This window comes from Telopea speciosissima, chromosome 5 (assembly GCF_018873765.1).
Source record: "Telopea speciosissima isolate NSW1024214 ecotype Mountain lineage chromosome 5, Tspe_v1, whole genome shotgun sequence".
NCBI lineage: Eukaryota > Viridiplantae > Streptophyta > Magnoliopsida > Proteales > Proteaceae > Telopea > Telopea speciosissima.
In genome coordinates, this window is record NC_057920.1 from 22,635,055 (window position 1) to 22,657,803 (window position 22,749).

At 38.9% G+C, this 22,749-nt stretch overlaps 2 protein-coding genes across 2 annotated transcripts; both read right to left on the minus strand.

Moving 5' to 3' along the window:
* Positions 1-731: 731 nt before the first annotated feature.
* Positions 732-17,356, minus strand: LOC122660920 (NADH dehydrogenase [ubiquinone] 1 beta subcomplex subunit 2). Its single transcript, XM_043856177.1, has 4 exons — positions 17,148-17,356; positions 16,016-16,061; positions 15,852-15,917; positions 732-760 (listed from the first exon to the last, which is right to left on the minus strand). The coding sequence occupies exons 1-3, from the start codon at positions 17,258-17,260 to the stop codon at positions 15,852-15,854; spliced, it is 225 nt and encodes a 74-aa protein (XP_043712112.1). The 5' UTR covers positions 17,261-17,356; the 3' UTR covers positions 732-760.
* Positions 17,357-21,255: 3,899 nt separating this feature from the next.
* LOC122662873 lies at positions 21,256-22,350 on the minus strand. Its single transcript, XM_043858580.1, has one exon. It carries the CDS (start codon positions 22,348-22,350, stop codon positions 21,256-21,258), a length of 1,095 nt encoding a protein of 364 aa, XP_043714515.1.
* Positions 22,351-22,749: the final 399 nt, after the last annotated feature.

The following is a 22,749-nucleotide window of genomic DNA, read 5'->3' on the forward strand; positions in this document are numbered from 1 at the left end:
GAAAGGGTACCCAACACTACTCGAGTGTTGTGTCCAACGAATAAGAAAACCCTTTTTGGAATCTAACAAAAGGACAAGGGACGTTTATAACATATCACCCTTCACATGACCAGTGATATGTGTAAGGATGTGCAATTTCAAAATTTAGAATAAGAGGAACCAGGCGTGTAATTTTTGTGGACGGAGGCGGAGCACCCCAAGGGATTGCCTACACACAAACATTCGCACATATTAACAGATACAGAAACAGGAGGGAGGACAAGACGAACTTCGGATTTTTATCCTGAGCGGACAGCAGGGTGCTGTGCCCTCACATGGGGGCAAAATGACCATATAACCTCCTCTGCCCCCATGTAAGGGCACAGCTGACCGGACAGCAGAGGATAAAAATCCACAAACTTCAGCCACTAATAACTTGCTTTGATGGTTTCCCAGGGATGGGTTATCTTTCTCGGTAAATGCAAACAAATATTTCAAAGAAACCAACATTTGCAGCATCTGGAATTCAGTTTTGTTGAACCAAATTGTATACATCACACCCTCGCAAGACATTCAAGTCACTGAACATGAATCCATAATAGTCTTCTTCTACCCCCAAAAAACAAAACAAAGAGCATGAATTCACAAAACGTGGTAGACAATTTCAATTCGTGAATTGACTTTATTCAGATCTACCACATATTCATCATCATAGAGATGCAAAATAAAAACCATCCACTAGAGGTTTCTGCATTCTTCTCTTAGTTCTTCAATGGAAGGCCTGAAAAATACAAAGAGAAAATTAAAATGAATATTTATTTACTTTCTTTTAATCCATCTAACAACTTGTATTAGAAGTGGCAAGTAAAAGAAATAATCAAATTTATAGATGAGATTCGCAATGTTGTTTAGCAAATTATCAAAACAAAAAGAAAGAAGTGAAGTGATGTAGGTCAGCTCTTATGTTTAACATCTTTGACATACCAAGTTGGTTTCACAGTTTAATAATATTCTCTACATCCACTAATTAATAATTTGAAAGGAACTTTTTCTAACTAAAACAATGGAGAGGGATAGGGACACCGCCCGCGTGCAGCAAGAAAACTAGTGGCATCAATGAGGGCATGGGACGGGGCATCATACGGGAGGGACAGGAGGTCATTTCAAAGAGGGGGGAGAGAGAGAGAGAGACACAGCGGGGGATGCTAGAGTCCAACCTTTTCCAATAAAACAAATAAGCTTACTCTGGCTCATCTAAAAAACTAGAGCTTTATATACCTAGAGTAAGACCTACGAAAATATTTATGCATAAAGAAAGATTATGTATTAATATAACTGGAAACTAAGCTCTATTTACAGCAGGATAATCTTTCTTCCATAAGCATTTCAGTAACGCAAGTATGATGTTGTGTTTCAACCCTCCCCCCCCCCCCCCCTCTTTAGGGAAAGAGAGGATTGATATTTGCTTTAATCACTACTACAGGTTGGGTGCTAAAGGTAGACTTTTAGAACTCAGGCTTGGTGGAATTTGCTAGGTCAACTCAGGTCCTTACTGCATAACACTGAATCGTCATTCAACCATTTTAATCATTAACTGCAAGATTCCACTCTGACTTCATCCTGAATAGGTTTTTGTTACTTTGAGGAGTTGGGCATGGGCTTTGAATAAAATCATAGGATCCAAATCATGAATGGTAGTTCTACCTTTTAAAGGGAAAAAAAATAAAATTTGAACAGTAAAGATCATAGTTGTCCAGGTGTCGCTTAGGCGTCCAGGCGGTTTTCTAGGTGCCTAGGTGGCTGCCGCCTTATTGTAGGGCACCTTGAACTGGTTTAATTGGTGTCAAACCAGGTTCGGGCACTTATTTATGTCAAATATCATTTACTTAAGATATTATTCATAAATAAGCAAATACCCCCTATTTGAATCCAATAAAATAGTTAAAAAATCAAATTCCAAAAGGATAAAATGTCAACCTCTTAGTTCAAGAACAAAAACTGGATTTTTGGAGGTATGTGAAATTTTCAACTTTCTAATGCTGGGGTTTTTCTCAGATCTAAAAATTCCATAAATCTTAATATGGTAAAACATTGCTAAAAACAAAAAAAAAACAGTAAAATATTCATTTGTTTTGATATCTAAAAAATATATTTTTATTCAGAGCGATTTTGACAGTATTCGCGTACACCAAATAAGGTTTGCCCAAAACATAACTCCTTTAATATAAATCAAATCTAAGCAATCTTGGATTTGTTGGAAAGTTGGTTCTGTGCTCTGCCTAATACAAAAAGTCTTATGTAAAATATAATCATTTGATCAATCAAATTTCTCAGAGAAAAAGAACATTTCTCTAAATCGAGAGCAGGTTAATTACTTATTGGAAAGATCATATTTTCTAAGAACGGAATAAACCAATGTGAGACTAAGTATACCTGAAAATGACCAATCCCAAGAACAATATAAACCAAATGTATGTTTTGATTGTTTCAAACTTCCAATAGCTTGCTTCTTCAGTTCTGTTGTCTTCTATTTCTATGTTGATTTTTGATGACTTGATGTGGCTTAATATTGATTTTTTATGACTTGATGTGACTTAATGTTGATTTTTGATGACTTGATGTGGCTTAATGTTGATTTTTTATGATATAAAGTACATTTTGTAGCATACTAAATAATGTTAGAAAAAGAGGGAAAATTCAAAATAACACTTGGGCGCCTTGTCGCCTAAGTGCTTAGACACCTCTCCACCGCCTTGGGTCCACTTGCCGCCTTAACAACTATGGTAAAGATTTAACAATTACGCTATGTCAAATGGGTTAGGGTATAGGGATCAAACATGGGTATGTGTCAATGAGTCAGATCCACTAGTCCCCAAAAAAACTCAGAATACAGGGTATGTCCAAAAATGGATATTGAAACAGGGACTCTCAACTACAACGAGTCAAGAAGAGGGATTAATATTCTCTTGTTAGTAGCTGCAAATTAATTCAGTTGTGCAAGAAGGGGTGGGGATGGGGGTGATGAGGTAATCTAGGCTGAAAGGAACAAACACTAGCAAAAACTATAGAAACTAGAATCGCAATGACCAGAAACTGAGGATATATGGCACAAACTGAACATGGATCTCTCCCTCAATCCATACAACCGATGAGGCTGAAGCTAATATAGAATGGAGGCGGGAGGCCTTAAAGGGGTGAGTGACTATGTGGTTAAATATCGAAGCAAGATGATGGTTAGACTGGGAGAAACAAGCAAGGACAGAAAATAGAAACTAAAAATCCAGAATTCGAAACTCAAAGAAAAACAACTAGAACTCACAAGTGGATGTTTGGATGAACACCAAACTTGGATCGAATGTAGAGGGGAAGGACTAGAACAAAATACTAAAAATTGGAGATCATCCAGCCATGGGTTAGAGAGGAATGCAGGTCTGAAATTCTGTTGCACAGAATGGACAGAACAGAATATCGCATGGAGGTATACTTGAAGAAATCTTGCACAATATTAGATGAGAAGCAAAAGCAACAATAGGACTAAGAATAGAAGATAAAATAAAAGTTAGAAATCACCATTACAAGCCACGGTTGACAGTATATGGTTGTTGGAACTTCTGCAGCATAATGAAGAAGAAGGAAAGAAGATGAAGTCGAAGAAGAGAAGAAGGGAAGAAGGGATGGTGAAGGGCTAGCTAGGGAAGAGACGGATCACAAGTTGCAGGGGAAAAGAGGAAACACACCATACAAGCAGCAATCAAACTTCAATTCACTCTACTCAATCTATCTCTTGTATTGGTTAAAACTTGAATTTAAAAGGAAAAATAAAAGACTCTAATTCTAACTCTGAAATTGAAACTGATATATATCTCTTACGTTGCAAATAAAAGACAAAAAAAAACTACTTCAAACCCTTACTAGACCAAAAACCTAGGTTCGACCGGTTTTGTCTAGGTTTGGGTTTCCAAACTCGGTCATACTGGTCCAACCAATCAAGTGCTATTGCATCAATTCTCCTTTGAAAAGAACTCGATTCCGTCGAGTTTGGAAAAGGACCAAGGAGGTTGTCTAAGTCAACACGTTAAAGGAACGATCCCGCTACTTTCATGAGTCTAATGTCAGTGAGATTTTTACTGGGAAGAAAATTCATGGTTTTGTTGTCGTTCTTGAAAGAGTAGGTATTTGCATACCCACAACATTGTGCCTTCTTATCAAACAGCCACGGTTGATCAAGAAGAATATGGTACACCTTCAGAGGGAGAACGTCATATTGTATTGTATCCACAAATCCACTAATAGAGTAGGTGAGCAAGCAGTCAAGCACTTATTAGTAATCTTGAGATTAGTATGTATTGTTCACCTATGCAACCTTGTAAGGATTTGAATGTGGCTCTGTCTACAATCCAGCTTACGAACAACATCTTCAAAGACGACATTAGTGCAACTACATCCATCAATCACCAAACTACATAATTGGTCATTGCATTTCACATGGGTCTGGAAAATACAATTGCAACACCAAACTTCATCCTCAGTGACCTTGTGAGTGGTCAAAACAGGACAAAGAACATAACAAGGGTGTCGCTCCACATCATTGTCATTGTCAATGACTTCACCTGCCTCACACTCTACCTCTAAATCAATTGTCTTAAAACCGAGGTGTTCTTCTAGAACATAACGTATAAAAGAATCCTTATTAATATATGACCATTAATACATCCGTATCTTTTGCACGTAAAACACTGAATGGCAGTCACTGGCATCACAGGAGGTCTGTCGGAACCACACCAAGGCGGAGAATATGGTCAGTTAGGTCATGAAGCTGCCATGTCGGGATCACATCGAGGTGGAGAATATGGTCAGTTAGGCCGTGAAGATGCCATAGATGAGCCAATAGCCTATGGTTTGCTATATGGCTTTTCCCAGGGAAAAGACTGCTGCTGACTGGAACTGTTACCCCTAGAAAAAGTATCTGTAGAAGTCCTTCGAGTGTATGGCCACTTCAGACTTTCTTCTACCTGATATGCCACCTATACAGCAACCTCTATTGTAGGCAGCTGACTAGATGCAAGTGCAGCACTGATCTGCGAGTGCAAACCTTCGCAGAACTGTGCCACCAACCTCTTCATCCCACTCAAAATCAGACTGAGTGGAGAAATAGTAGAATCTAACAACAAACTCCTCAACTGTCATGTTTACCTATTTCAACTACTCAAACCTGAGGTGCATGCTCTGCTTGTAGTCAGTAGGCAAGAATCTCCAGTTCATGGCTTCACTCATCTCTAACCCAATGCCTCGAGTCTGATACTGTTGTTGTTGCTTGATCCATCAGACTCGAGTTGTGCCCTTCAGCTTAGCCTGTGGTTCAACCTGGTCCAGTTTGGGACCACCACTTGAGCGAGTAATGCAGAAGTCTAGCTATTCCAGCAAAGGAAAGAGCAGGAGCCTACCTGTGGTTCAACCTGGTCCAGTTTGGGAAAGTTTTCTGGACCAGATCATAGATAGTGGTTCTTGATTGAACCAGTTCTTTGGTTCATCTGGTTCTGTTAACCAGATAAGATTCACACAAATCATGGGGGGTTTCCTATATAGTCTTTTATTGCTTAATTTTATTTGATAGTTTTGCTGAATTAGAGAGACTATGATTCCAGCCACAGTTGTTTATTTTAATCAGTTGTTGGGTCTGAATCGGACACCTAATCACAGCTAGAAGAAGGTTCCCTTGTTAGTATAGGTTGTTCTAATATTATTATTAAGTGTCCCAGCCAGTTGAGGAAACCTCCAAATCAGCTTGCGATTAGAGGAGGATTTCCTAGTTTATTTGATGCAGTTGCGTTAGATATTGATCCCATATTGATGCTTATGCATAAGTATTAGAAGGCCCACAAGGAGGAGTTGGCAGTCTAATAGACTGAAATTGGGCTTTGGGTTGTAGTTATATTATAGGTTGGGCCTTTTTAGTTTCTTGGGGTCCATAATAATGGGTCTAATTTATAAGCCCATAACCATAGTTGTCAAGGCGCCGCCTACGCGTCCAAACGGTTTTGTTGGGGCCTAGACGACCTCCGCCTTATTGCAAGGCGCCTTGCACTGGTTTTTATTGGTATCGAACCAAGTATTGCCCTTATTTATGCCAAATATCATTTAAGTAAATGTTTTTATATTTGATATTTCATTTACTTAAGATATTATTCATAAATAAGAAAATACCCCCTATATGAATTCAATAAAAATAGTTAAATCAAATTCCAAAAGGATAAAAAATCAACCCCCCAGTTCAAGAACAAAAAATTGATTTTCGACGGTAGGTAAAATTTTCAACTTTCTAATACTGGGGTTTTTCTCAAATCTAAAAATTCTATAAATCTTAATATAGTAAAACATTGCTAAAAACAAAAAGTGCGGTAAAATATTCATTTGTTTTGATATCTAAAAAAATATTTTCATTCAGAGCGATTTTGACAGCTTTCGCGTATACCAAATAAGGTTTGACCGGAACATAATTTCTTCAATATAAATCAGATTTAAACAATTTTGGATTTGTTGGAAAGCTGGTTTTGTGCTCTACCTAATACTAACAGTCTCATGTAAAAATAAAATCATCTGACTAGTCAAACTTCTTAGAGAACAAGAACATTTCTCTAAATCGAGAACAATTTAATTACTTATAGATAAGATCATATTTTCTAAGAACAGTATAAACCAAATGTGAGACTAGTATAAACCAAATGTACGTTTGATTGTTTCTAACTTCCAATAGCTTGATTCTTCAATTCTGTTGTCTTCTAGATCGATGTTTATTTTTTATGACTTGATGTGGCTTAATGTTGATTTTTGATGACTTGAGGAGGCTTAATGTTGATTTTTGATGATATAAGGTATATATTGTAGCATACCAAAATATTGTAGCATACCAAATAATGTTTAGAAAAAGGGGAAATAACAAATAACACTTGGGGGCGCCTTGTCGCCTAAGCACTTAGACACCCCTCCAACGCCTTGGGTCGCTTTGCCGCCTTGACAACTATGTTTCTCTACCTATGATCCTGTCGCAAGCTAATCTTCCACTGGAATTCCCTAGCTTGGGATTACTACTGCATCATTATTTCTGTTTATTCTTTCATTGTTTCTTTTAGTTTCTTCCTGCTTTCAGTCTTTCATAAAGAGATGTAGGCCTATGGCCACCCCACACGATTTGAATAATGAAAAAAAAAAAAAACTTTTGGCTGCAACTTGGTTATGTGGATCCAGGCCAGCTCTGGTGGATTCTGGAGTTTTTTCTTCTGTGAATTCAGAAGTGTATTGCAGTGGATTCAGCAAGGATCTGGTGGATTCCAGATCGATAATCAGGCAGATTCCTGATTGTACCCCTCTAATGTTCTAATGTAGTCCTAGATTGGTAGAGGACCAACTAGGAGCCAATCAACCAGGATCTGTTATGAACAGGTGAATTGGCTAGGCCAAAATAGGGTTTTTTGTGAAATTAGGGTTATGGTTTTTGGTAAACCTCAAGACAGTTTGTTTAGTGATAGAGCGGGAGCCTGGTGAAGTCAATGGTCGTGACAATGATGGGGGGCGACAACTTTGTTATGTTCATCTTATTTTGACAACTCACAAGGTCTCTGAGGATGAAGATTGGCGCCGCAACAATATCCTCCAGACCCACGTGAAGTGTAATGACCAATTATGTAGCATGGTTATTGATGGAGTTAGTTGTTCTAATGTCGTCTCTGAAAAAGTTGTTTTCAAGTTTGGATTGTAGACAGAGCCACATCCAATTTCCTACAAAGTTGCATGGGTGAACACCAATCTCAAGATTACTGATAGGTATTTGCTCATATACTTTGATGGTGCCTGGTTGGTTCATGGAATACAATGTGGCGTCCTCCCTCTAAAGGTGTGTCACATTCTTCTTTGACGACAATGGTTGTTTGATAAGAAGGCACAACATTGTAGTTATCTGAATACCTAGTCTTTTAAGAACAACATAGAAATGAAGCTTTTTCCCGCAAAGGACCTCAAAATTATTAAGCTAAAGAAGGTAACGGGATTGCTCCTCCTCCAGCGAGTTGACTCAAATGGCCTCCTTGGTCCTTACCCAAACTTGATAAAGTCGAGTTCTTCTCAAAGGAGGAGAGTCTAAGCAGTAGCATTGGAGTGGTTGGACCGATAAGACCGGGTTAAGAAACCTAAGCCCAAACAGAACCAACCCAAGTAAGTTTTTGGACCAACAAGGGTTGATAAGGAGTTCTTTGCTACTCCGGGATATCTTTGTAATTGCATTTTCTTTTGGTAGGACTCAGCCATACCTAGGAATTGTTTCAAGTTTAGTTTCTTATTTTGTTTTAACTTCTTAGTTGTTTAGATTTTTTACTAAGTTGGATTTGTAATCCCATCAATAGAAGAGGGTGAATAGAATTGAATGAAGAACAGTTGGGTTTGCTTACTTGCGTAATGTGACTATGCTCCCTCTCTCTGTTTCCTCTTTCTCCTTCCAAATCAGGTATTTGTTCCTTAGTTTCCTCCACTACTATTCTTTTTTTCTTTTCTTTTTTACTTACCTTTTACCTATTCCCCATTCCTCCTTCTATACCCTAGTCGTTATTTCTCTTCTCGGTAACGAAACTACCAGTCTGAGAAGAGTTTATTGGAACTCTTCTTTCATAACTCAGATCGACCCCAAACTCTAGGAGATGGATTTCCCTCCTAGGGCGACTCAACCCATAGATTCCTACCCCCAAAACAGCTCCCTATCATAAGACAACCAGAACCCTAGAGTGACCTGACTTCCCTCCTTACCACCAGGTTCTAGTTTCAGACCTAAATCTCTTCCTTCAGGTACTGTTCGGGCCGGTTATCACTGGTATTCAAAGGGGCTAGTAGTGAGGATTATTGGCCTGAAATCTCAGGCCAAATCAAGGTTTTGTGAGTGAGTTCTCCGCATCAAACTCATAGTTCACCGCCTGGTTCTGATATTGGGAGGTTGAAGAGAACCTCCCACCCCCCCTCCCAACAACAATATATTAGATTTTATCCATAGTTGTCACGGCGTCACGGCGATCCAAGTCAGTGGAGGGGTGTCACGTCAAAATATCGACATGGCGAGCATGTCGACCATGTTTTATTTTTTATTTTCTCTATTTTTAATGTTTTAATAGATGTATACTCAAGCCATGTTTTATTTTTTCTCTATTATTTCTCAAGTTTTAAGAAGAAAATTCAGAAATCGAAGAAGAAATCGAAGAGGGAAAGAAGAAATCGAAGAGGGAAAGAAGACAGGAAGAAGAAATCGAAGAAGAAATCGATGAAGAAATCGAAGAGGGAAAGAAGAAATCGAAAGAAATCGAAGAGGGAAAGAAAGACAGGAAGAAGAAATCAAAGAGGGACGCCATGGCGTAGGCCGCCATGCAACCTTCTCCAGTGCCAAGACGCCATGGCGCCGCCATGGCGATGCCATGACAACTATGATTTTATCCCTTATTCCCTTAGGCTATGTTTGGAAGCCAAGAAAAGAAAAATTGAAAAAAAAAATTGAAATTGAAGGGAGAGATAGACACATAAACCACTGATTGTATCATCATGTTTTTGTTTCATTATATTTTTTCTTTTCTTGACTTCCAAACATAGCCTTATTGCCCCTCCCCTTTCTTCTTATTCTTTTTAATCCTTACTTTAGTTTTGCTTCTAAGTTTACCCTCACTAAGTAAATGCTAATCCCCTTTATATCATTGTCTACCAAGAAGAAACTTATTCTGGTTATTTACCAGATTGCCACTCCCCCTTATAAGCCTAGGAATCTTTACTGTTTTGCCACTATACGCATATATTGAAATCCCTATTATCTATTAGGCCCACAACAAACCCAAACAGGGTTTTCAAACCCCGGGATCGCATTAGAAATAGCATCGATTTCTTTCTAAATCGGCATCCACATAGATATCAATCTTTAATGGAAAAAATAAGATAGTTATGGGAATCACATTTTATGCATCTCCACAGCACTAACAATAAAACATACAACTTTCCAAACAATTTCCCGAGCTCAAAGACAAGTTACGTTATACAATACTTTACATTTTCTTCCTTCAACCTCCATAATACACAAAACAAATTACCCAATTTCTGTTAAGTTTTAGAGAGGAAGAAGAAGAGAGGAGAAGAGAGGAGAAGCACTAAGAGAGCAAACACAATTTTGGGGATTATGTGTTATGTCTCAAACTAGAGACTAACTTGCTTATATTGAAAAGAATGAGTAACTACACAGAGGACCCTGGCCTAATACAAATAACAGAAGAAACATAAAAAAACATGGGGTTATGTACAAGAATACCCCTGAAACTACTAATTCTTAACACTCCCCCTCAAGCTGAGTGGTATATGTCATACATGCCCAGCTTGTTCAACAAATAGTCAAAGTGATGAGTGCTAAGTCCTTTGGTGAAGATGTCGGCCACTTGTTCATTTGTCTTCACAAAAGGAGTGCAAATGGTCTTTGACTCAATCTTTTCCTTGATAAAATGTCTATCGACCTCAACATGCTTTGTCCTGTCATGTTGCACTGGGTTGTGGGCAATACTTATGGCTGCCTTGTTATCACAATATAAACTCATAGGTTTAAAGTCTTAAATCCCAATTCTTGAACAAGTTTCTTCAACCACAAGATTTCACACACTCCGTGAGCCATGGCTCTAAATTCTGCCTCAGCGCTCGACCTAGCCACCACAGGTTGCTTCTTACTTCTCCAAGTAACCAAATTTCCACCAACAAAAGTACAATATCCTGAAGCGGATCTTTGATCAGAAATAGATCCAGCCCAGTCAACATCAGTGTATGCTTCAATCCTCAAATGACCATTTCTAGAGAAGAGAAGACCTTTTCCAAGGCATGACTTTAAATATCTAAGGATCCTGTAAACTGCATCAAGATGTCCCATTTTGGGTGCATGCATAAACTGACTTACCACTCCAATAGCATAAGCTATGTCAGGTCGGGTAAGGGAAAGATAGACTAGCTTGCCTACTAATCTCTGATATTTTTCCGCATCTACAAGAGGTTCACCACAATCTTCCCCTAGTTTGTAATTCTGATCAATAGGGGAGGAGACTGGTTTACATCCTACGTATTCTGTCTGTGTAAGTAGATCAAGGACAAACTTCCTTTGACAAACATTGATCCCTTGCTTGGATCTTAAAACTTCAATCCCCAGAAAATACTTCAATGGACCAGGATCTTTGATCTCAAACTGCCGAGCCAAGTAAAGTTTAAGCTTTGAGATTTCAGCCTCGCTGTTTCCCGTGACCATAATGTCATCAACATATACAATAAGAGCTGTAATAGTGCTGCCCTTCCTTTGTATAAACAAAGTGTGAGTGGCTTGACTTTGGGTGTATCCATTCTGTAGGATAGCTTGTCTAAACCTCTCAAACCAAGCCTTAGGAGATTGTTTGAGGCCATAAAGAGCCTTCCTAAGACGACACACTTTTCCATTGCCACCAGGATGCTTGAACCCAGGAGGAGAGTGCATATAGACCTCTTCTTCTAAGTCACCATGTAAGAATGCATTCTTTACATCAAGCTGGTACAATGGCCAATCAAGATTTGCAACCTTTGAGAAAAGTACCCGAATGGAATTATGCATGGCCACTGGAGCAAAGGTTTCTTGATAATCAATGTCATACGCCTGTGTATAGCCCTCGGCAACCAGTCTTGCCTTATACCTCTCCACAGTACTATCAGACTTGACCTTGACTGTGAATACCCATCTACATCCAACAGGAATTCTCCTCTTTGGGAGTTCAACAAGATCCCAAGTGTGATTCTTCTCAAGAGCCACCATCTCTATATTCATTGCTTCTCTCCATTTTGGGTCAGCCATAGGCTTCTGCTACATTCTTAGGAATAGATATGGAGGAGATAGCCACAGTGAAGGCAACACCTGTAGGGGAGATAGAATCATAGGAGACAAACTTGGCAATGGGATTAGTACATGCTCGTGTTCCCTTGCGATGAGCAATAGGGAGATCTAAGTCTGAGGATGTGGAATTAGAGGGAGGTATACCTGTCTCAATGGATGAAGACTCGGGATGAGGAGACAAAAGGGGATTTTGGCAGGTCTTCTTTATGGGAAGCCATGAAGAAGGATTTTGGCTGCCGATCTTCTTTGTATACACCAGTAACTCCCCCTGTTCTCTGTTCACCTATGCACAAGGTGGTTCCTTCTCAACAACAGTATCTACAAAACTCTCTCCCTCAACAAAGTATCCACAAAACTTTTCTTTCCCTTGTCAATGTGAAAAGGGAAAATAGGAACAAGAGTGGAGGAACGAAAGGAAACAAACTCAGGAACCTCTTCAACCTCACCACCAAGGGATGAACACTCCCCCTAAAGAGGTGATTGAAAATACGGGATGGTTTAAAAAAAATGGACATCTTTGGAGAGAAGGCACCAATGGGTAGGAGGGTGATAACATGTGTATCCTTTGGAGGTAGAGGAATACCCAAGAAAGAGGCACTTCAAGGCCTTAGGATCCAATTTAGTGCGGGCAAATTTGCTAATATGGACGTAGCAGATGCAACCAAATACCCTTGGGGGAAGGGAGACAGAAGAAGAAAGTGAGGGTAAGACATCAAGAGGGACTTTGAAGTTCAAGACACTGGAGGGCATATGATTGATAAGAAAGATAGCAGTGAGTTAGGCATCGGACAAAAAAGTTTTTGGAACATGCATTATAAACTAAAGAGACCGAGTCACTTCCAACAGGTGACGGTTTTTTCGTTCAGCAACCCCATTTTGTTGAGGGGTATCAACACAAGCCACCTGATGGATAATGCCATGGTCAGAAAAAAAGGTCTCCAAACCACCATACAAATACTCTCCACCTTTATCAGAACAGACAATCTGAATACGAGTTTGAAACTGGGTATACCAACTCATAAAAATTTTTAAACCCGGCATAGACATCACTCTTTTGTTTCAAGAGATAAACCCAAGTAACTCAAGAGAAGTCATCAATGAAAGAGACAAAGTAGCAGAAGCCACGTAAAGAAGTAACGGGGGAAGGACCCCAAACATTAATGTGAACAATGCGAAAAGGGGAAATAGATCTATTACCAGAAGATGGATAAACTGTCTTACAATTTTTTGCAAAAAGATAAGGTTCACAATGAAAAACATGATTGACAGGAAAAGAGGTAAATAAATGTGGCAACAGTTTCCTCATAACAGAAAAAGAAGGGTGTCCTAAACGCCGATGCCAAAGCAAAATATCCTCCCGTGTACGTCCGCCATGTTGCCCAAACACATAAGATTGAGCTTTCGCAACAGGGGAAGCACAAGTGTCCAGAACATATAATCCATCTACTTCATGTCCACTGCCAATCACCCTCTTCGTCACCAAATCTTGAAACAGAATGGGTAGGAAAAAGAAGATTTAGTCAATTGGCTAACTGAAAGAAGATTAGTAGCAAAGTTGGGAACATGAAAGACGGACTTCAAAGGGATAAATGGAGTAACTTGGATATCTACCTTACCCGAAATGGAAGATAGGGAACCATCAGCAATTTTTACCTTATCTTTCCCAGAACAAACAAAGTAGGAATTATAAAATTGAGACCTACCAATCATATGGTCTGTGGCCCCTGAGTCAATGACCCAGGGAGTGGTGCCAGAAGAGGTAGAGACCTGTAGAGCAGTAGAAGTACTGGTAGCAGTAGAGGAGGAACCATCCAAGTGGGCTACAATCGGGCGAAAAGCAGCTATGTCTTCCTTGGAGAGGGAGGATGGATCTGACTCATGAACTCCAACGTGGGCCTTAGGCCCATTCTTCTTCTGTCCTTTCTGTCCTCCAGATGAAGTAGAGGATGGTTTCCCATGAAGATCCCAACAAAACTCCTTATGCCCAGACTTGCCACAATAGTCACAGGAGAATTGACTTTTACCAGCCCCCTTAGTGAAGGGAGTACGGTCCTGAGGAATGGATGAAACAAGAGCAGAGCGCTCAACAGTGGGGGTGGTCTCCATAGCACCTCTACAGGTCTCCTCATTCTGTTGATAACCACACACCTCCTCCAGGGAGGGAAGACTTGGTCGGCCAAGGATCTGCACCCTTAAAGGTTCAAATTTAAGGTTAAGACCTCTAAGAAGGAGCAAGACCCTCTCCTTCTCAAACAACTGATGCACTTTAGGCTCATCAACAGGACACAGCTGGAGATCTTTGTAGTGATCATACTCCTCCCAAAGTCCCACGACAAGATTATAATACTCAGAGATACTTTTGTCACCCTGGCGCAAGCTAACAATCTGTTGGAGAAGTTGATAAACCTTTGTAGAGTCCCCCACTCTATCGAAAATACGAGCAACACTATCCCAAATGTCTTTGCCAGTCTCCTTGTTCATAAACCTTCTTCCAATCTGTGGCTTCATCGAAAAAATAAGCCAAGTCACCACAAGGGAATTCTCAGTTTCCCATTTGGAGTAACCTAGATCAGTGAATGGAGGAGCCTTAAAGCTCCCAGATATGTATCCCAACTTCCCCCTACTCCGAAGAATGAGCGTCATAGACCGTAACCAATCCAAGTAATTATGATTGTCAAGCTTGACAATGGGGAGCTGAACATTTGGATTCTCATATGAAGGGGTTAAAGGCAAGGCTATTGCAACAGTTGGGATCTCAAATGTCTCAGATGAGGAAAGTGGAGGTATGGCTGTGTCCACAGTTTTTTCACTCATTGTGACTTCAAAGCAAACCCTTAGGGGGCCAAACAACAGCACCGCAAGTAAAAACAGTTGGTTCTCAAGAAACAGTAGCAAAAACAGAGACAAACCAGACCAAAATACCTTGAAATAGCTTGTAGAACTTCACACAATCATCAAAGAGCAACGGAGTAAAAAGGAATAACCTTCCTTACCAAGAAACGATGGTAGATAGCCCAAAAACTCTCCCAAACCAAGCTCTATTGAAGAGCTCTGTCGAATCAACAACTCTGGCTGGCGGAAAAAGGAGCAGAAATGGCCTGGCCGAAATGCAATTCTGACCCTTAGTAGCTTCCAAGAGGCTTGAGGGGATACAAGGGGAAGAAAAAGGACTTTCAAACGAAACTAGAGCACTTGGTTGCTGTCCATTTGGATTGCAAACAAGAGAGAAACAGATCTGAGAAGGTATTCTAGGTTTTCATTCAAAGACCAACAAGAAACAAGGGAAAGGATTTGCTCTTCACCTTCCAAACAGCCTTCTATCATCTTCAAACTCCAGGAGCAAGATGCTCTGATACCATCTTAAGTTTTAAAGAGGAAGAAGAAGAGAGGAGAAGAGAGGAGAAGCTCTAAGAGAGCAAACACGATTTTGAGGATTATGTGTTATGTCTCAAATTAGAGACTAACTTGCTTATATTGAAAAGAATGAGTAATTACACAGAGGCCTTTGGCCTTATACAAATAACAGAAGAAACATAAAAAACATGGGGTTATGTACAAGAATACCCCTGAAACTACTATTCTTAACAATTTCAGCTACAGAAATAGTAAGAATCAACTTTCTAGAATTAAAATTTTTTCCTTTTTTTCCGGGTGGGGGGGGGATGGGGAGGCTTCATTCAGCAGACATCTTAATATTAGCAATTATTCATGTACAGCAATTCTTAGCTGCTCTATGGCATATCCAAATGAACTAAGACTAAAACATCGGAAAAAAAAAAAACTCATGATTGATCTGTTCAAAACTAGAATTAAGCCTGACCCACCCACACATGAGGCCATGTTTATGTTATGTTCTCTTCCCCTCTCCCTTCTCCTCTTCCTCTAGTTCAAATCCTTATCCATTATAACATTGCCTTAATTGATCTAAAATAAACTTCACCAATTTCAGTTTTAGTGTCAATACCTAATGATCATGCGATTCATGGCCATGACCATGGGAGTCATGCCCCTCCCAAGGATGCCGCCAACCCTGTACAGAAAACACCACATGCAAGTGAAACAAGTCCAAGGAGAGGAGAGGAAATGGTACCAATTATAAAGAAAGATAAGACAAAAATTGAAGCTTACCAAGACTACGGGGCCATCTTGCTTAGCCCTGTAGAATACCCAAAACCTACAAAAAACAGAAACAAACCAGTTATCAATCTATCAATAATCAGAGACTCCCAGTTATCATTTCTTTACAGATGTTGTCAGAATCAATTATTCTGCAGGGATTCAGAAAAGAGTTTTCATGATTTTAAGGTTCCCTTATTATGTCTTTCCAATAGTAGAAACCCCTGGAATTAATCCAAAATAGATTCCCACTTCAACTTTAACTTGTTACTGAAAAATACAAAATCAACTCAACTGTTCATGGGTTCCAGCAACCTTCAAGTATTCTACCAACATCATGTCCCAACATATTGTTCAACGAAACCCCCAAAATAGGGAAGGAGAAACATCACAAAACATTGAACTTGTGAAAATAAAGTAGACCAGACAACAACTCCCAATAAACCTGCATTCATCTTAACTAGAAAATCTCCATTGCATTGCATCCTGAACCAGATACTGAAAACATATCCAAACCAATAACTTCAGAGGACGACACCAACTGCCACGAGAAGGGCTACAGAAACAGCTCTAAAGGGATCTGAAAAGCCAAACCAGACATAGACTATATGGAACTGTCCCCGCTGGAATCTCAACCCAACCCTAAAGATCCGATCTTCAGCAACCGAAAGCCCTAATAAACTAGTTCTGTCCTCTACAATAGGACAGATTAAATTATACGTTCAATGGATATACTAATTCTTTGTTATCCGAGGTTTAAGTTTTTTTTCTAACAGTTCTCCTTAATTTCACAATTATCCAACTCATTTTGTTGTTCGTCTAATTCATAATCGAAAACGCCATAGTTTATTCTCTGGCCCAACAGTAATAATCCACGATTCCCAGATAAAAGAGGGGACGAGGATCTGGAAATTCTGAAACAGAGTAAAGAAAAGGAATGCATTTGATTTCTTATAGTACGAAAAGTGATCATCAAAGTGATGACTGATTTTCTCCCCAATTCCAGTTTTATGTAAAGATATCCATTAACTGCATCAATAAAAAATTAATAAACCAATATGGGAACAGAATTAGGATTTGAAGAATAGATAAGTGGAGAAAAGTAGGAGGAAGAAGATTGGAAAGGGGGTTTTGAGTATCGTACCACATGATGGCGCACAAACCCTTTCCGGTGACGGTATGCCATCGCTTAGGGCGATGCATGGTGAAGCCTTTGTAAGTCGTGCTGTGCCCATCGTCTCCATGTCCTCCTCCCATCTCTCTTTCTGTCTCTGAACGAGTTTCGAACACCGAGAACCCTACAGCAATACAGCCTGCTAATAAGTCATTCAAGAACAAGGACCACAAAATGAAATGGGATCAATAAGAGGAGCCGTACCTTTCGAAAATCCGTCGGATTAGAACCCTTGACTATTTTATGTCGAATATTAAGATGCCTGATCTTTGTTTTTTGGGTAAAGATTAAGATGCCGGGATCATGGTTACTAAAGTACTAAGTGCCAGCTTGATAACCTTACTGTTGTTTCTGTGCTGAAACTACGCTGATAAATAGCAGAACAGTTTTTCCCGAAACTGTACTGAGAAACCACTTTTGACCCTCTTGGTAAACCTGTTCTGAAAATGTGCTTATAAGGAAAAAAACCCAACAAGTAAGGTTTGAAATTTACAAGTAACCATGAAAGGGCTTTTACTCTGAATTTCCTAGGAATAAAGAATAACAGAATTCCATGTCTTTCAGCAAAGTTCTACAATTACTCCCATCAATATCTCATGCAAAAACTTCTTGCTGGCAATGACATGGAGCCCTTCTCTTTCAGTGGCTTCATCTAAGAGTGTGTTGATGTTAATTAGTTTAAGGCAGGAGGGTGGGCATAAGGGTGGGAGTACAGGAAGATAAAACAGAACACACACACACACACACACACACAAAATATGTACATTAGCACCAAGGTAACTGATTTCATTTGTAGGAAGGATTGTGATGCTAAATATCATACAACAATTTGAAGACAAAAAGTATTTTACAACACAATATATATACAGCCTGGTTTCACTTGCCTTCTCAACATGTCATCACGTAATTCAAATGCCCTAGTTAATTCTCCATTAACACAACACCCATATATCAATATATGCCAAAGTATCTGGCTTCAACCCCTTGTTCACCATTCTCTCCCATCTTGTTAAAAGTGACTCTGCTTCATCCACCTATGCATCTTTGCACAAAGAGTTAATCAAGGTATTGTAGGCAAACAAATTGGGTATTATTCCCATCTTTTCCAGCTTCTCAACCAGAGCAAAAGCCTCTGCAATATTCCCCTTTCTCCTCAACGCATCAACCAGGCAAGAGCAAACAGCTTCACTGGGAACAAGTCCTAATTCGAGCAATTCATCCATCATTGCCGAAGCCACTCCAATTTCTTCCACCTTGCAAAGGCCAAGAATTAGGGTACAGTACATCACAATGTCAGCTTGCAATCCTTTGTGCCTCAGCAAATTCTTCGCCTCAATAGCCTCCCATACTTTCTGGTTCTTTCAGAGACCATGGATCAAGACATTATAGGTCACAGTGCACAAATTACTCCCATCGGATTCCATGTGATAAATTACATTCTTAGCCCCAGAAAAATCCTTCAATTCACAAAAGCTACGAACCATCGCCGTGTAAACATAAAAATCTGGGCGAACACCAAACCTTAATATCTCTGCAAATATATCCAGAACAATATCAAAACCCTTAATTCTAACTAACCCATTCAATACTACGCTGAAAGGTCGAGAGATTACTTACATCGCGAGGCACTGTCGAACAGAGAGGAGAGTTGCAGAGAAGAAATTAGAGATTTGCAAAATCTAGGGTTATTGATTAGAGAAGAACGAAGGGGAAAATGCTCCAAAGCTATAGAGTTGGAGCATTTCTCTCATCATTGAACCCAATAAGGGCGGCAAAAATCAACAGCAAGCATGCTTCCGTTGAAGAATATCAAACCAGAGAGAGAGAGAGAGAAGAGTTGCAGAGAAGAGAGTATTGCAGAGAATAGAGGGTTGTAGAGATTACAGAGTACCTCGACGGTGGAGGGACAGCAGCGGTTAGCTTCGGTTGGGACAACACTGGTGAGCTTAGCCAGGCACGATGAGAGCTTGGCAAGGTCCTTCGCCGTTCTTGAGAGCTTGAGGACGATGAGAACTTTACAAGTTTTCTCTTTGAGGACAAGAGAGTTGGGAGTGTGTTTTATCGGGCACACTTTTACAACTTGTGCCCAGAAACGACAAAACATGTTGGACACGTTCTGTCAAAAGTCTTCCAGGGAGCATAAATTTTGATTTATGTTTCCAAAAACACTCATAAAAAATACTTCGTTATCAAGCGGTTTTTGGGTGTTTTTCCATTTCTCAGAATGGAAAAACACCAAAAACTGTTTCTCGTAAGGTTATCAAGCGGGCTCTAAGTTCGGGAACGGATACATACGACAGTCAAACAGATTATACGGCAATAATACTTTTCAAAAAATCTGGCGCAATAATACAATATGGTAATAATATGGTACGTGTTTAATACGTGTATAATACGGTTACTATGTAAAATTCGGAAACAAAAATATGGGCATATATTCACTATGCAGTAGACATGTACACCTAATAAACACAATAATAGCATTTACTGATGTGCCTAAATATATAGTTTGATTGGTTAACAAGCCTAGATTCATTACATTCTTTATTGTAGGGATTCGAACGGCCAATCAAAAGGAATGATTGAAATGAATATTGCTTATATCCCTGTTAAAGTCCAAAAAATAACAGTATGAAAAAATATAACCAACAAAGGTCATTGAATAGTTTCCTGAAACTGTGGATCAGGTCATTGAATAGTTTCTGGAAACTGTGGATCAATTTGAACAACAAATTCCTCAATGGAATGAAACAATAAATATGACAAAGTATAACATAATCAAAGTCTAACAGATACTCTACAAAATAAATCAAAACATCAAAGACAAAAATAACACATTATGTGTTATAGAACTATGAAAATCCCACAATATATCTATTACAAGAAAATGTAAAGATCATCCATCAAACTATCCTATGCAATCCACAAAACATAGTTCATATCATCAAGAAAACAAAACATCAATTGGTCCTCAAACTGATGGTGCTTGTGTCTCTAAATCATATGTGAAAGGAGTGATAATAGTACGCAGCTGACTTAAGTTGCCACTATAGATTGGAGCATAAGATTCATTAGAATTAAATGCAGATCCAAGCCCAAACTCTCTATCAAGCCATGTCTGATCATCTTCCACCATTATATCCCCCTCATCTTCAAGTCCAACTCTATCATCATCTTCATTGATTGGAATTTCAAGAAGTTTATCTCACACAATTGAGTCTTTGCTGAATTTTTCAATTTCCTTTGATTTGAGTTTCATAAGGTTATTCATCCTTACATAAATCAAATCTTGCAACATCTCAGGAGAGAGCTTGTTTCTCTTTTTGGTTTGCACAGCTTCAAAAGCACTCCAGTTTTTCTCATATGATGATGAAATACAAGGTTGACTCAAAATGCGAATAGCTATCTTTTGAAGCAAGGGAACACAACTTCCATGCATAGTCGACCATGAACCTACAAACATAAAAGTATAAAAAAAATAATAAAGAACAAATTCATTATTAAATTTATAAAAATAAAGAAGAAATAAAATAAGAATACAACAAAAATTATTAATTTTTTTTTACTTACGTGGATGGCAATCAACCATTAATAAAGAGAGTTCATGAAATAGCTTTTCTTCTTTCTCATAATAATTTCTAAACTCATTTGTAAATTGTCTCTTGTTATCTGGAGAAACCATAGTCTTTATGATATAGATTACTGCTTGTTGTACATCATTTTGGTAGTATAAAATTTTTCCATCATACATAAAAAAAGGATTCAAAAAAACTGCCATCACGCGCACAGGATATATTATGTTTGCCTCTTTTCTACTGTCAAACAATTGCAATAACCTCTTGTTCTTCGATAAATCTCTGTTTCAACGATCTCTGATGGTATTCCTTGCCCTTTCCATAGCCTCATACAAAAATGGACTTGTAGCTCCATCACCATCAACTAGGCGAAGGACTATGATAAGAGATTCTAAAATGGACAACACATCTTTTTCATTCAACCAAAACTCTATACTCTGAATTATTTAAGTTACCATTGCACCCAAATCAGACCTACAGTGCCTGTTGATCCTCCATTCTACTTATGCAACCATAATTCTCAACACATCCTCAACATCAAGAATAGATTTAAGCATTAAAAAATTAGAGGCAAATCTGGTCTTGCAAGGTTTTTTCAATTCTTTGCCTCCTATGCATTCCCTCATTAAAGCTAAAACAATCCCATGCTTGTACATAAAATCAACAACCAACTTTGCCTTGTCAAATACTTCTTTTACCCATGAAATTTGTGCATCAATGTCCTTTAATAGTAATTGCACTCCATGGGCTCCACACCTTACTCTATGAATGTGAGGATATTTCTCCATAATCAAAGAAATTGCAGCCCCATAGTTGGAAGTGTTATCTGAGATAAGTTGAACAACTTTCTTTGGTCCAATTTCCTCTATTATAGGCTCAAGTATATCTTCAAGAAATAGTCTAGTCTTAGAAGAATTAGAGCACTCAAAAGAGTTGAGGAAAACAACCCCCTTGGGTGAATATGCAATAATATTAATGAAGGAACGCTTTTTCATATCAGTCAATATGTTAGACATAATAGTGCATCTTGTAGTAGACCATGAGTCCTTGACTAAAGCAACATAACTTTCAATATCCTTCCTTGCCCTTTGTACCAATTTGGTCTTCAATGTAGAATAACTAGGTACGGCATAACTTAGACCATAACAACAAGCAGAACGTATCATCTGAATGAAACTAGGAGTTTGAATAACATTAAAGGAAATGTTATTCAAAATGAAACAACGAGCCAAATCATCATCAACTTCATCCTTGCTTTTCTGTTTAAACATTCCATCTACACTTGGTTGTTGAAGACTTGAAGACTGACCTATATGTGCTCTACTATCTAGGGGGTTTTGTGAAGTTCCAACATTACATGCAGTGGAATTTTCTCCAGTCTTAGCTTTCTTATTTTTCTTACTTAATGCATGGAGTGCCTCAGCATGGACATCATCAGGCACATTGCTACATATCCCAACATCATTTCCCTTCAAACAAGCTAAATGATATTTTACTCTTGAAATACCACCTGCATACTCCTTGTTATAAAATTTACATTTGAAACGCCCTTTTAAATCTTCCACATACTTCCATAATTGATCTCTTTGTTTAACCATTTTTCCTTAGTGTCCTAATAAACAAACAAATATAAAAAATAAAATAAACATTCCATAATACAAATAAATAAAAAAGGGATTGTTAAGCATGCAAAATCCAAACTCCTTTAATTCAATAACACATTACCAATTAGCTAGCTTGTTACATCCGCACCCAAGATTCTAATGGTTTATCTCTAACCTCGTGACATGTAGATGGTGCTACCATGTATGCTGGTGAGCTGTTCTCGATGATGGTCAAACCCAGCTACAAGATCATTGACTTTGACACGGGTATGCCCGTCGAGGAGAGGTTTCTCAATCGGCAGTGGGGGAAATTCATCGACTGTGATGTCACCGACTATCCTCCCAGTACAAGCCCTAAGAGCGAAGAGTACCGGAGGGAACACCCCGTGTCAT